The following is a 16677-nucleotide window of genomic DNA, read 5'->3' on the forward strand; positions in this document are numbered from 1 at the left end:
GGAGAACCGGTTCCATGTGTCAGAACTAGCCATTCACCATATCATTCATAAAAAAAGTTGCCTCTCAAAGTTAATAAGACAAATGCAAATGCACTGAAAGTTGACTATGCCAGCAAGAGAAAACTAACTGCAGAAAGCTTTACGAGATCTTGAAGGTTTACAACTCCACTTTCTTCGAATTGAAGAAAAGTACAAGTTTAATTCAAATCGGATAAGTTTTGCAAGAGTCGTCATGGAACAGACATACATACAAATGCTGATCGAAGCTTCACTACGTTCGCTTTAATTATTTAACATGGAAATTCAATAAGGAATATATATTTGATCGTTAGCTCATCAACTCAACTTCCCCGGCGTCCCTATCGCCCAGTTCTTCGGAACTGCAGTCAGCCACTTGTCTTCCAGGTTGGGGGGAAGGGGTTGTGCCGGGCCCATTCACCTAGCATTTAAAACCTGCGATCGACCAAAGTAAAAAGATAAGCCTGGGATGTAGACTGCTTTCTCCCGACGCCAATCTCACTATGGCCCATTGCTGATAATTGGATTTATGATGTGGAAGACGCATGAACGGAGCGGAGTGAAGAACATGGGCACCCAGCGAGACGATGGAGTGGTGCCCTAAATGATTGTGGGAGTCTTGGGAAGTAGATAGTCCGTGGGTATCTTTCCGAATCCGGGGTGAACGTGCACCCATTCCGGCCTGCTGTTGTGCGCGTTCAGTGTTTATTTTACCCGGTATCCAAGTCTTTGAAAATATAAAAAATACAAGAAACTATTAAAACATAAAATAGTAAAAAAAAAAAAATAAAAGCACAAAAAGTCCTCGCATTTTGTTCTATTGTGAGCTGGTGGGGTATTTTTTGTTGTTCGACAGGTTGTTTATTTAACTTCCAATTCTTCTTTTTCCGGGGTCATGCCTTTTAGTGAACTGGAATTATTTTCTTACACGCCCATTCCCCTTGACCGCGCCGGCCTCACGTTGATCCTACGGTGAGGGCATGTCTATGAGATAGCCAGAAGAGTAGCTTAAGTTCATCTCGCAAGCGCTCCGGTGTAAGTTGCGGCGTTCACACATATTTTCTCTTTAGAAATATATTTTTAATACCAAATTTTTATGGGTATTAAAAATATAAACTCAGTCCGGGCTCACTCTCTCACAAAAAACGCAAACCAAACGAGAATGAGACTAACTCTTAAGTTATAGATATTGTGGAAAAGACACGTATCATGATGCCTGTTGTTCGATAACTTGTAATTAAAAATAAAGATGCTGATTGGGGAATGCTGAAGCCACCCGTCAGAATGCTATTAAGGGCTTGTACCCTTTCCTCATTGATAAACTTATTACTTCTAGCACCGGAGAGGTTAAAGATATAGCTTAAAAGAAAGCATCCCTTCCTCGCTCTTTGTACCCTTTGCTACTGTTGCAGCTACTCGTAAATCTTACGGGTACAGTAGCAGCTACGCGTAAATCGTGAGGGCGAGGGGTTTAGTGGTAGAGCGTTCACTTCTGGTGCGTGGAGTCCCTGGGTCGATCTGCTCCGCTTACACTGTAGACTAATCCGGTCCAAGTTAGATTATGGCTGTTGTCTACTGAGACGACTTGACACAGTCCATCATTTGGGCATTCGACTGGCTACTGGCGCCTTCCGTACTAGTTCCGTTGCAGTATTTATGTGCAGGGCAAGGAACCCTCGTTAACGTTTCGAGAGACTCGTCGTCAATTATTCTGCACATATGCGTTGTATTCCTGACCACCCCTGTAGACTTGGTCTCCGTGGTGGGCGGAATTACGAATACTATGCTGCACGTCCTCGTGCTACACGCCTATGGTGCATCCACGCCTATGAGGGTCTCTCTCGTTGTTTCGGTTTTGTTCTGTACCCCCATGACTACTTTGTACGCAAGACTTGAGTTACGCTTGTCTTTGCATTTGAAACAACACAACAGTTCCCAAATATAGTCTACCAGCAGAAGTTTGGAGCATTTTAGAGCAGTACCCCGATTTTAATATATTTTATACCGATGATTCTAAGGATAGGAATTATGTTGGCTGTGGCTTTGTCATCGACAAGGGCAGTTCAGAATTCAGTTAGCATCGCTTGCGTTTAGTATTAACTGCAAGTAAGCTTGCCCTCGACCATGCGCGTACGCTTTCGTTACGTCGTGTGTTGGTTTGCGCTGACTCTAAGAGCGTAGTTATGAGCCTACCCCATCAGGATCCTGCCGCCTACAGTCGGATAATTTGTCCATGCCGACCAGATGCCGCGATCGGATTGCCAGCGCCAAATACCGGCGTCTTTCCGTGCAATTTTCGACCGCGATGAGCAAAAACAGAGTCGTTCACCAAAAGTAAACAAAGAGAGTTGGAAGGTAATTTGTTGCTTTAAAATACGAATTAGGGTTTATATTTCCCTCGTACAAAGCTTTCTCGAAACAGTCGGCAGACAGTCAAACGACGACTGCAAAAAGTCACTGCCGGAAATTCCTTGAAAAACGACGTCGGCGAAAGTTTCAATATCGCGTATCAACAGCAACGAGTCGAAGTTTGGAAAATGAATAGAGACTGTATCTTCTTTAATGATGAAGTAAAAATTGAAACTGTCCGAAGGTTTTTCTTGTGTTTGGACACTAATTTCATTAATTATGTCTTGTGAAAACGGAGCGGCAGAAAGTCGGCATACAGCGGACGGAACCACTGCGCGGCAAATGATGGTTGTAAAGACGTCGAAACACTGACGGCGTGCTGACCTTAAAAAAGGTAAATGTATGCAAAGAAATGTAGTAAAGAGACGGCACGTAAAAGGTATATGAGAAGTACATTTTTAAAATTAAGTTACAAGTACGAGAGGATCCTTGGCAAACATTTTGAAAGAAGACGACAAACAGCAGACGGGCCGACCTCCGCAAATGTTGTCGGGAAAGACGCCGAAACGCTGGCGGCATGCCGACAAGTAAAGGAGCCGAGAAAAGGTCGGCAAACAGCGGACGGACCGACCCCGACAAAGATGCTCGGACAGGCGCCGAAACGCTGGCGGTTCGCCGACTAGTAAAAAACTCTTGTACTATAGGACCTGCGAGCGGAACAGTATATAGAAAGTAAGTTTCACAGCTAATACAGTAAACTGATGATTCTTTTAAAACGAGTCGGAAAAGGGTCGGCAGACAGTGGACGAAACGACTGCAGCAGTTAATACTCGTATATGCCTCCCCCATTGACAATTTGCCGCCGTCGATGGAGGACCGCCTCCTACATCAGCGGCCAGGCAGCCAACACAGGCAATGTCAAGGCAGTATGTGGGCATTTTCCGCTTATGCCGTTTTGCAGCTCTTTCCCTATGGTGGCCCGCCAGACACGATAACACCTTTGCCGCTGAAGAGTCTGATTGAAAAAAATCGTCGTCTGGTTGCACTGCTTGTATGTTCGATTCGCATTCTTCATTTGTCACATGGTGATGCAGTGTGGGTGGACTGCTTCAAACAAAGAGTATTGTTGATTCTACGCCCGAACAAGACACGCAATAAGAATAAGTGGGTAAGGCGACAACTCAAGGTACTAAATTTGGGTTAATTGCTGTATCGCCGAACCAATTTTGGGAAATTTACCGGGTCAATTGGAAAATTTGTTTAAGTTTATGAGGAAGAATGAGTGAAAGTCAGGTAATGGGAATAGTAAAAGTTAAGAAAGTGGTTGTTTTCGATGTAAGCTTCACTGTATGTGGAAGCGGATAGACTATTTCGCGGAGAGGTACACTTCTTACGATATAGTGACGCGAAAGGCAGTTTTGAAATGACGAGTGTATGTCAAGGAAATGACATATCATGTGTGAGTTATATAGAATTTTTAAAAATAGGGGGCGCGGTGGCTCAGGGGTAGAGTGTTCACCTCCGGTGCTTGTGGTCCGTGGTTGGATTCCACCCCGCGCCGTGTGGACTTTATGGTGGACAAAAACCGCGCACTTGGGTTTTCTCGGCGTTCGACCGTTTCCTCCCATTTTCTTCATTCCATCATTTCATTCATTTCTCATCATCACTGTCTCCTTTAGCCTAACCGGCATAATCGTGTGACGTAAAACTTAAAGATTTCATTTCATTTTTTATTAAAAAAATAACGAGTAACAGTTAAGAAACTGTAGTACACGATTTTCTTCTTGAAATTGCAAAAGTTTACAAGCCTTAGTTTTGAAGGTAAGTGGTTTCTAACTCAACGGTAATGTATTTCTGCACAGTGTACGAAAGCTGTATTTTATGTTTACAACTAAAGCGTTACTAGTATGAAACAATAAGATGTGTTATTGAAATATGTATGATTACCGAAGTCCACATGTTTTCACTACCCTTACTTACGCGTATACCCACCGTCGCTAATGCACCTGCTCCCTTCAGACACACCCCCGCGCTACCGCGCGGGCCCACCAGCGTCCCCTGCCCTGACTCAGTTATATTGCATTCGTGCTTTTTTGTGGCCAACTAGCACAGGTTAGTGTGTGTTTTCTGCACTGTAGTTTTTATGCCCCTAACCTAATGTAACGTAATCGAACGTAACTTAATCTAATCCAACCACACTGAGAAAAATCCGTTCTCCGGACAGCGGTATATTGTTCAAGTATACGGAATCCTCTTGCTTACTATAGAAATCAGTACGGAACATATGTTATCCATATGCTACATAGGCACTGCCTCTAGATGTTACATCACGCCGTTGCAGGATGTCTGACATCTAATAGTCTTCCATATATCACATGCATGTACTTAGGTTGCATTCGTTAGCTATGTGTTATATACGTCCATTTGTATGTGAGATACTGACCGCCTACATTGTTTCATACGGAAAATACGTATAGATGAAACACTTATACGGAAAGTATTATAAAACATGCGTTTTCAGTTATACGTCTGCTGTACGTTGTCCAAAAACTGCAGGAATTATGCATGTAACCTACGTTTTTAAGTACGCCACCTACGATTTTTTTCTCAGTGCAAATATAACCGATTGAAGTACGTTTTGGTACATAGTTTCTCGAGTTTCAAATTGGTCCTGCGATACAGCAGTAATTCCCTAAATTTAGGTTAGCTTAGATTGGATAATTTTTAGATTAAGAGCTCTGGCTTACTACTAGAGATGATAACTTGATTTCGTCTTTTTGTGAATAGTTGTTGCATAATAGAGTGAAAAAGTGACCCGCAACGTTTTATTATGGCAAAAATACTTAATAAAGCGAGGCGGTATATAGGCTGCAACCCTATAATACAATCAAAAGAAGCACTATTTCCAAGCAGAAATCCGTACTCCAGGGGAAAAACGTCAGCGCAGTGAGTGGTAGGCCCGGTTTGAATCACTCCACCACTACATACCTTTTATTCCAATATTTTTATTTATAATTTTTAATTCATTAATTTTTATTTAAATCTCATTTCCCAGAGGGAGTGGGACCCTTCTACTTTAAAAAATTTAGAAACTCACTTTTCGCCACATTTCTCCTTCCTTCAATATACACGCTAGAGCGCGCGAACTGTGGTTCAAACAATCACGAAACTATCTTTAAAAATAATGCTTTTCCCAATTTCTTAAGTACAATTTTGCAGAAACTCTTTCCATCAAACAACAATAAATGCACAGGTTTGGTTATGTAAAGAATCAAGCAGATCTTTATTTTCTTATTTGGGCTCTCGGCCCGCCAGCGGATTGTCAATGGGGAACGCTGGTGGCGTGCCGACTACAAAGATTTTTTTACAGGCAATTAGTGGAACAGTAAATCTGATAAATTAAACTATGACTATTCTTTTGTTTATAGTCACTGATGTTTGGCCATGCTCGTCAATAAAAACTGAAATTGACGTTTAAAATTCTTTTACAAATAGTTGATGGGAAAACGACAGCCTGAAAAGTCCGTATTCCGACGGATTCCTGCGGCTTTTTTTCTCCAAAGAAAGCGTTTGCAACAATCAAATTTTGAATACATAGAACAGTGTTGTTCCTAGTGGTCCTGATAATGAAAAATTTGCTTTCAGGGGGAAAATGTACTGACTGTTATAAATTTTTCACATTAGGCCCACAGACGTGTTAATTGAATTATTTTTAACGGGCATTATTAGCTGCTTACTTGTTATTTTTAGGTCGCTTTCAAGCATTTGTAAGTCATTCCCAGATACTTTCCCTCTATATGGCACTTAAATCGTACTGAGAATTGTCGAAATGTACTGTGTATGTACCGACTGCAACATTACTGGTGGGAATCCGCCCTGATTTTCATTGCATTGCTACGCACCTTTTCTGTTGTTTGCGGACAGCTCGGAAAGGCTACTTTCCAGCGGCGGCGACGGTGCATTTTAGGCGCCTTTCCGGCTGTTTGCCGACTGCTCGAGAGGACCTCTTTTCGATGTCGGCTTCTCGATTCTCCCACAGGCGGCATCCGAAATCTTGCCACTGTAGAGAAGTGGCCCTTTGCCGACTGGAAATGAACCCTTCAGGAAGGCAAAATTTTCACCACCTTTCACAGTACCTTTGCCTAAGTCTGCTTCCGTGCTATGATTTCTCGGAAACAGCACAATTTCTAGTTCCGAAAGTATATAATACTTGCATGTCCCATTCAATTTCTTTTTTGGCTGAGAGTGCTGCAAAAAAGCAAAAAGGAAGAAATTTTATACTGGGACACACACAAAAAATGCAAGTATTATATTTCAAGAACTTGCAAGGGTGCTCCTTGTCGAGAAATCATAGTATGGGGGAAGACTTAGGGAAGACTAATTTAAAAGGTGATGGAAATGTTGCCTTCCTGAAAGGTTGATTTCCAATCGGCAAAGAACCACTTTTCGGCGGCTGCAAGAGGTCGGATGCCGCCTGTGGAAGAATCGGAAAGCCGACATCGAAAAGAGATCCTTTCGAGCAGTCGGCAAACAGCCGGAAAGGCACACAAAATGCGCCGGCTTCTCCGCTGGAAAGTAGCTTTCCCGAGCAGTCGGTAAACAGCAGAAAAGGTGCATGAAATGCACCGGCGCCTGCGTCGAATAGTTGCCTTGCCAAACAGTCAGCAAATAGCCGGAAATGAACATTAAATGCGCCGGCGCCGTCGTCGAAAAGAAGCCGGCATAAGGGGTCGGCAGAGGGTCGGAAAGAGGCCTTTCCGACTGGTTTGCCGACTCTGACGGTCGACAATAGTTGGCAAAGGACTTTTTTTTTTTTTTTTTTTTTACGATTTTCAACCGCTTGCCGCCTTAGCAAAAGGTCGGCAACTTTGAACAAGTAAATCATCGTGCCAACGCGAACGGGTACCGTCGGCAATCTCTCTTGCCGACCGCGACTTCTTGATGTGGTACAGAATATCTTCAACAAGTACGCTCTTGTTCAAGACATTCTTGTGAGATACCATCAACTACAGCAACAAGATTGTGTCGTCGCTGTCTCCTGGGTGCCGGATCATGTCAGTATTCGAGGAAACGAGGAACGAGGTAAGCAGATTGGGACCAGGCAAATGAAAATAAACTTCACGCAGTTAAGCCACGCCTGAAGAATAGCACACATCCGATCGCTCTCACGTTGCCGAGATGAAGTGTTCCTGATGTTTGCGTATCGGACAATCTCATCTGACGCATAGTTATTTCCTGCGTGTTTTGAATCGTCCATATTGTGAGAAATTTATTGTCCCACCGAGTATTCGGCACATTCTTGTCGAATATCCTAAATACTCAGATCTCAGTGTGTCACAGACTGCCACTTACACTTGATCGTGCATTGAGCAATGATATTGCTGCTGTTGAGCGTGTCTTCTCTTTTGTACATGCCTGTAATATTCCTCACATTCTCCGAGTTTTTTAGTCTTTTGCTCGTGTATTTATTGTTGTTGCTCTTTTATTCTTACTTTTATTGTTTTTTCGCTATTTATTTTTATTGTTATATATTTTCTATATTGTTACCATGACTAGTATTTATCGTTATTGTTCTACCTTTACTATGTATTGTTATTTGTTACATAATTGTTATTCCCATATATTTGTTATTTCATCTCTTCAAGATATTTACTTCTCTTTTACAAGAGAATTATTGTTATATTTTGATGTTTATTTTTTTAAATTTATTTCGATAGTTATTTTGACCGTGACGGGAACAAATAGCCTCGATGCTGACGTCCCCATTAAACCTCAACCAATCAATCAATCAATCAATCAGTATGCTTAATTTTGTGTTAGTATCAAACAACACTTCCAACTTTCGTGGATCACTTTGCAAAATCTCTCTCCTCAGCACACACTAATTTTGGGACAGCCTGTATACAGAACAGAGAGACAGCCTGAGCCTGTCTATCAAACCTGAGTATTGACGCACGAATAGAAACAACAGTGTTCACGTTGCCATTTGAGTGTCACACAAAGTGAGATTGTTCGACTCAATCTTTAGATAACTTCCATTAATTCCAATATAGCAAAAATCTTTTAGCAGTCATGTAAAGAAGTGTGTGACAATTTTTCTACATGCCGTTATTCTTTAAAACAGTTAGATACCGAATTATCACCTTGGTTGAAAGTAATTTTAATATAAATTCAATATATTAGAATATTTATTTTATTATTGAAACTAAAAGTAATTTGAGTTTCCTTCAAAACTACTATCTTAAATAGATATAAGAGAAAATAATAAGAAATTATTCGTTTCCTATTGTAGTACGTTCTTCTGAACTTCAAGTGGAGTTGGGAAATCTACATGCTCCAGACTTGCGTCTGAAAATGGTTCTGCTGAAAGAAACTCTGTTCAATCATGTTCAAACTCTAAGAAAACAAAACGAAGAAGAAAAACAACTCGAGCAACGTGATGCAGCCTCCAATGGGAACATGGAAGCTGAATCAAACTAATAGTACTTAGAATCCATGTATTGTTCCACGAAATGTACGTAGCTAATCATAATATGACTGAAGTATAACTTGAAAGACTGTCAAATAATGCTAGTGACAGTTCATTCTTACAAGTACTATAGTTACACTACATTGGATTATTTAGCCTAATGCATATTCCTTTGAATTCAACACATAATGTATCTTATTGAGACTGCTCTCTGAATCCACGTATGTTATGATAAGCTGCAACTTAAGTTCCGGTTACTTTTTGCTTAAATGACTTTAGTATATTCAAGATTAATCATAAAAAACTCATTCAACATTCTAATTAAATTCACACAACATTCAAATAAACTATATATATTATTATTAACTATGCACCGTTTAAATATATATAGTTTATTTGAATGTTGTGCGAATTTAATTTGAATGTTAATCTAATCTTGAATCAAGAACATTTTATGATTTTAAAATTACAGGAGAAAATACTCTAGTTTCTTTGTTCTAAGTTAAGCACAGTGTAACAAACACAATATAAAGTTCTGACAAAGGCAAAATTTAAATTAGGACTCTGCGTTTGGAATCTAAATATGAATTCATGAATATGAATAACTAACTTTTTATATAAAGGAGAGACTATTGTCATCTGGATGGTGCATCAAGGGTTATTATTTTCTTTGCGAAATATGTTGTAGGAAAATAACCTTTGACGCACCACAGGTAACAATATTCGCTCTTTTATGTAAATTAGTACGTTAATATACATATTGGCTAACTTCTTGTTTAGTGCCAGAAGTTGAAGTTTATGAGTTGTCGTTGATGTTGTTATAAGACTTCGGGTTTTCCATTCCGGTTAGTTTTGAACTAACTGTTGATATTTTAACACCAAAAGCAGTTTTCATCCTGAAAACAGTTATTAGTTACTTTTGAGTGTCAAGCCAACCGAGGATGGAAAATCTGTTGTTATTTACAGAAGTTATTAATCTTAAATAAAACAATATTTGTGATAAAGTGATACAATCACAAAAAAATCGGACATTGGTTTACAATGTTTATTAAGACATTAACTTACTTGTTGGAACTCTTCATGTATACCACTTAAGTTAAATAAATTATGTTTATTATAATTATCAATCGGTATGTATTGTTTCTGGTAAATTACTTTTTAATTACTGAATTGTTTGTGACTTCCATATGTTGGTTGAAGATGTTAATTTTATCAGTAGGCTATATATCGATAACATATCTGAAAAAAATTGCAAAGTTTTGTCTTTGCTTCTAAGTTTTGCCTTTCCAAATACTTGAAGAATTGTCTTTATGCTGTAATAGCTCACTAGAATTCTCGGCTTTATGATCAGAATTTATTTTGTTAAATTAATTTAGAAAATGTAGAAACCGCATACACAGTATGACATTCCCCATATTAAAGCGTTATACTTTCGGTGGGACTTATTGGGGAGCATAGAGACATTCAATCAACGCAAAAAACAATGCCGTTAAGATTTACCTATGAAATAAATTTATAATATGTCTTTATCAAGTGAGACTTATTTCACATTGTAAAACTACTTCCAAAATATGCAAATGCTCGTATAATGTTGAAACCGGATAAGATAGAGCTACTACACAGTTTCAATGGACTGATAAACAGAGAGTTAGAATGCTTTCTTGGCACACTGAATCCATATCGTAAACCGTTTCTCTCTCTACTGTTTTTGATGTGTATGGGGATAAATGTTGTAGCAAGAAATGATAGTACATTTCTACCACTTCTGATTTCAATACAGAAACAATGACGAGATGGAATCTATTCTTGTTACATAAAAAATTATATCAACAACCAGTTCCTTTTTATTTATTACTGTATCTTTCTTACTCTATAGGCTCTATGCTCTATGAGATTTCTACCATTTTCGTTTCGTTTCGAATAGATGAATAAAAACTTAGATCAAACCTATTTTTGGTACCCTGAATCCCTAAAAACATAAATAAAAGGTTCAAGTCACCACACTAAACTTTCTCCCTCTTATTTTTCAAATTGAACTACTGTATATCATGCTGTAGTTATTACGGAAACGTTCATTTGCGGAGATTATGAACAAAATTATAATAGGCGTCTTCAGAAAACTATATCGAAGAGAACCCTTGTGGATATTTTCATGAGAAACTATTCATGCCATATTGTACGGCAAGGTTCAAATCAAGCTTTTGACAAGCGGGAGAAATCACTTGATGAAAGGGTGACATCCCCTTATTCCCCCTCCTATTGATTCGAACCCTGTTGTAGGGATGTTAGACAAATGATAATTTTAAAAATATGAACAAAATTGTGTCATAAAAACTCATACTTAACAGCAAACTAGTCTCTTTTGCCAAAGTCATTTAAAAACTGAACAGTTTTTGAGAAAATTGTACCAAAAAATTATACTCCCAAAAGTAAATTACCCCTTCTCCAAAATAATTTATGACATATTGTACCAGGATTGTTAATTGAGTATTTATTTATGAAATAACAAAATCAACTGAACAATAACAAAATCAACTGAACGATTTCTGAGAAAATTGTTCGAACAAAGAAATCTCACCCTATGAGTAAACTACCTCTTATGAATATTTTGTTGAAAAATGATTTATATCATATTATAACACACCGCTCAATGAGTTGGTAGGATGACATACAGATGTTGCTACTATTCACAATACCATATCGTCGCATGAGAACCAGAGGAACGTAACTCCATTTTCGTAAGTTTACAGGCGAGAGGACAGCAATATTATTTTCTTAGAAAGATGAGTTTTTAATAAGATGGTAATTGCACTACGTTAAAACATAATTAACAAGGAAAACAGATAGCGTTACGTTCCATTTACACCAAGTAGGGCTTTCAAAATTGTGTCCAAACGAAGAAAACGAAAACCGCATTTTTGGATTTACGTTCCTCTGGTTCTCATGCGACGATATGATGTTGAGGAAGCACTAGCCGTCAGATAATACGTGTCAAAATTTCGTAACAATGTTTAGTTCACAAATGACAACGATGTGCAGGTCTCTTTCTGTTTACTTAGCTCGTAAATTCCACATTCCTTAGAGATCTGCTCACGCTAATTTTGTAGCGGATGTCACAAAGAAAATATAATCAACTTACACCATGATTTTCATGGGAAAAAGTGGTTTAATCTAGGGGAATGACAACATTATTTATAAAAGGTAAGTTTATTACATAAATAAAATGGTAATATACAACAACATTTAATTGTATGATTCAACAAGAATAATTTGATATTTGATAGTTCATTTGATAGTTATATATCTTAATATAGATCGATTAACAGGCAAGTTATTCAGATATTTCAGTTATTGGAGATGGAAGATGATATACGAATATGCGACAACAGTTCTTAACCTTGAAAGTTTTACGATAGGCTGACAAATCATTTTATAGTACTGCATGACATCTCTTAACTTGAAATTAATAATGCAACAAGTGCTCGTACATACCTTGCAGTAGAAGTCTTCTATCACTTAGCAACTTGATAACCGACGTCCCGAATTGCTGAATCTCGAAGCGCCGAATCTCCGAATCTCTGCGTCTCTGAGTGTCCGAATCCATCATTGAGACCTTGAGGTCCCTTTTTATTATTTTACGAGGGACACACCGAAACCTCAGTAGTTTGTTGGACAGTTTTCGTCACTCATGAATATTCATGAGTGACGATATTTTTGATATTTTAGCACTTCCTAATACACGGCCGCTTGACAGTTTGAAGAATGGATACACCTTTTTTCCGCATACTAATGACACAGAAGAAATACGATAATGTATGTAAATGCGGCCGGAGGTTGTATAGAGAACATGACATATAATAAATGTTTTCCGGTGAAAAAGAAATGTGAATTGGACAAGCAGAATACAGAAAAGACCTTTCGGAAATAAAATATGCAGATCACACACTTAGAACAAGGTAATAGATTGTTGGATTCATTAATATGCATGACATGTAACGCGACAGCTGATGGAGAATATTCTGGAATTGTGATCGTTGGAATGAGTGAAAGAAAGCACTGGGAACTTCGAGATCTTTTTTAAATTTATTATTGTTGGAATAGGGGAAAGAATACACTCAAAACTTCTGGAAAGATTGAATGGTATAAAAATAACGATTTATTTGCGTGATGTGTACATTTAGAAAGAAGACAGCAGGAACATCAAGTGTTAAGTTTGCGAAGAAGATATTTTACTACTAGGAGAGACTGGAAGATTGGTAAGCACTAACGTTGTAGTTTTCTTGTATTATACTTGTTCATTTTTTATATGGGAAAGGGACATATTGTAATTGTCTGGAGTATAAGGGGACGGAAGTGTTTGTTTTATCGGAAATTGATTGCGCATTTTCCTGCATTGAAAATGATATGACTCGGTGTACTTTTATGGAATTATAACATGACTAAGATATAGTGTAATGTAATATGGAGGGTAGAGGGAATCAATATTAATGATTGAACCGGGAATCGAATGAGTATTCTCCCAGGTGGAGAACCGTACGCTAAATTTTATGCTTGAAATGTGAACTTATTACTTATATATAGCTATGAATTGTGTATGACATAACAGGAAGTCAACAGAATCCGCATCGGGAATCGAACCAAGGCTCTTCCACGCGAAAAACCATACGATAAACCTTTTGCTTAGCAGGTATTGTTACTTATATGTAGCTATGAATTGTGTAAGACGTATAACTAGTATTTAGAAAGTATATGGTAAGAAGGAAGTTTTATTGAGCAGGGAGCCATGACACTGCCGGAACTCGAACCAAGACTGTTCCACGTGGAGAACCGTACGCTTGCTTGCACTGTAGACTTTTCTCAGTTATAAATGGTATATTTTACTGTGTATGAATAAACATACTGGAGAGGTAGTTAGCACAATCTGCACCGCGAATCGAACCATGGCTCTCTTACATGCAAAGCCAATATGGTTGAGAACGTTAGTGCTACGTTGAATATCATATTTTGTAATTTGAAAAGTCGTAATACGGTAACTAAGTACAGTTTTTTTCTTTTGTTTTAGGTGCTGAAGCAAATAAGTGATAGAAACGAGAAAAGCAGAGAGCGACGAAAGACGTGCATTTTAATTGGATCATTACTTAAACAGAGATAAACTAATATTCGGTAAGTATTATTATTATTATTATTGTAAACTTTTGTGTTTTGTTTCATAAACGCTAGTGTAACAATGAGGTTATATGGCGACAGAACGTTTAACGTTACCGCAGATTGAACTTAAGGATTTTTTTATGGTGAAAGCTAATGCAATAAAAAGAGACCCGAGATCGTTTGAACATATTACCCAGGACGAAATGTAGTAGTGAAGTTGAAAGGGAAACTTTATACTTATATTTTGTAATTGGAAATCGTAATACAGCAAATAACTAATTCTTAATTTCTTTTATTGTTTTTAGGTGGTGAAGGAAATAAAAATCTTAATAGAACACTGGAGAACAAATCTTATTTTCCTGAATTGTTTGCTGTTGAAATATAGCGGTGTTTTTAGTGAAAAGGAGTTATAGATTGGTTTTAAAACATGGATTCACTGAAACCGTTGGATCTTAGTACAAGAGGTGAAAGTGATTTTACAGAATTGTCATCTTTGCAGGGAACAGGTTTTATCCCAACCGGTGGTGATTCCGCACTTTCCACCACTGGAGACAGAAGTTACTCCGTTTAACTTGGATGTATTACCGGGAACAGAATTTTCATCCCAACCGGTGGTGAGCCCGCAACCTCCGCCACTGGAAACAGAAGTTACCCCGGCCAACTTAGATGTATTGACGTCTTTATCGGGGACATCCCAACCGGTGGTGAGCCCGCAACCTCCGCCACTGGAAACAGAAGTTTTCCCGTTACTTGTTGTGGATCATGAAATAGAAGAATATCCCCCTACACCTTCACCAACAGTGAGTAATTCCCCAGTGCAGAATTGGGAGTTGGAAGAATTTTTGAAGTTACCATGTGAGTGTACTGTGGAACGTACATCATTGGATTGTATAAAAGAGTGTATAATATATTGGAAATCAGACGATATTTGTATTTGTATTGCATGCGGTTTTTTGGAAGGTGGACATTTAAAGCATGATTGTTTGATGTTGGATACGGAATGTCTTGAACGGAAAGCTATAGAAACCATAACAAAAGTTGAGGTTCGTAAAGAATTATTATCAATTTACAGAAAAAAGCATGGACAATTGTTTTTGATTACATTGAACTTTATTGAACGTTTCCGAGATCTTGTGTGTGACTTTGAATACAGGCCCACTCTATTAAAAATTTTACTAGAAAAAGATTTTGGGAAATATACTGATATGGTGTAAAAATGTACAAGAAGAATGTACGAAAGTACGTTTAAAGTAACCTTAGTGTGAGTAAAAGATTTTTTATATTGAATTAGAGTGTAGAATATATTGCCAATAACAATAAGACAAATATATATTTTTGCATTTATGTATTTTATTATAATGGAATATAAGTTTATGGAGTATATTTGGAAAATAATAGAACATACATCATGATGTTATATTAACGAATTGTTTCTTGGAAAAGATTTATTTTGTATTGCCTTAAAACATATTATTAAACAGAGAATTCGAATAAAATATTATTTGATTGTAATATAAGAACGAGAATGCATAGATCACTTTATTAAATGTAAGGGAAAAATGTGTTTTACACATGCGCGGAAGCTTTTATTGTAGGTATATAAATAGATGTATCACACTTGAAAAAATTATTGTATTTGATTTGTTTTTGCTGAAGAGAAGGAAAAAATGACTAGCATGGAGATTGTTTATGTTTCACCTAGAGAAAAAGAAATTCAGCGTGAAAACGAAAAACCTATACTATTAATTCACCCGTCTGACCCCGATTTGCCAGATGAATTACGTGATAAAGTGAGAATCATATATCCATCACAAGAAATAGAAGAAGTGTATTATTTTATACGCTATAATAGATATAATGACGAAATACTCCCGGAAAGTGATGATGACAGTGTTTCAAATATTAACTGTTTTGAAGTGGAAGCTAATGAGTGCGAGTGTACTAGTGAAAGTATTAGTAACACATGTGTTATACAATTATTTAAGGAGTACACACCAAATTCAGTATTATTATGTGAAGCATGTTCTGAACACAATGAAAATGAAAAAGATCACAACTGTTTGCTGCAGTATGATTACGAATTATTACAAAAGGTGTGGACGATCTTAATTAAACTTGAAATGAGAGAGAAAATCTATAAACTTTATTTAAAGAAGCATTTTAAAGGTTGTAATATTAAGAACACATACTTTGGAGAAAAAATTTAATCTGGTATATGAATACATTACAGAGTGTGATTGTTATATCAAAGAAATAGTAGAAATGTTTTTAGAGAAAGGTAAACAATTATTTAATTCTGTAAATGAACACTCGAGACACTGTAGCATATGCATTTGATTGTGTATGAATAGAAGAACATATTTATCCTCATATGTATATTAGGGCTAAATACTTTGATGTAAGTTGAGAAATTACAAAGGGTTATAGAGAATTGAACTATTAACTATATTATTTTATAAATGGATCAATTTGTAGTATTGTAATATTAAGAATTCAATAGATTACAAACATTGGACTGACACATGTAAATAATAGTTAGAGCTAAAATACTGAATTACTGGCAACTGAATTGTCAGTGAGAGAAATGTATTGTTTTCTTTAAAAGAAATAAATAAACTGATATTGGAAAAAATAATCTTAGTTGTTTTGTATGCTATATGAAGAAACTAGTGTTTAAGAAGCAGTGGATTAGA

The 16677-nt window shown here is 37.3% G+C and overlaps 1 protein-coding gene across 1 annotated transcript in view; it reads left to right on the top strand.

The window, feature by feature from the left end:
• Positions 1-9443, top strand: part of LOC145666636 (uncharacterized) — a 36593-nt gene extending 27150 nt beyond the window's left edge. Inside the window, exon 3 of the mRNA XM_081734088.1 lies at positions 8660-9443. Coding sequence (XP_081590214.1) covers positions 8660-8847 — 188 coding nt within the window. The 3' untranslated portion in view covers positions 8848-9443. The remainder of the gene's footprint in view (positions 1-8659) is intronic.
• The last annotated feature ends 7234 nt before the right edge of the window (positions 9444-16677 follow it).

The sequence above is a fragment of the Thermobia domestica genome, chromosome 1 (genome assembly GCF_964235325.1).
Source record: "Thermobia domestica chromosome 1, izTheDome1.hap1.1, whole genome shotgun sequence".
NCBI lineage: Eukaryota > Metazoa > Arthropoda > Insecta > Zygentoma > Lepismatidae > Thermobia > Thermobia domestica.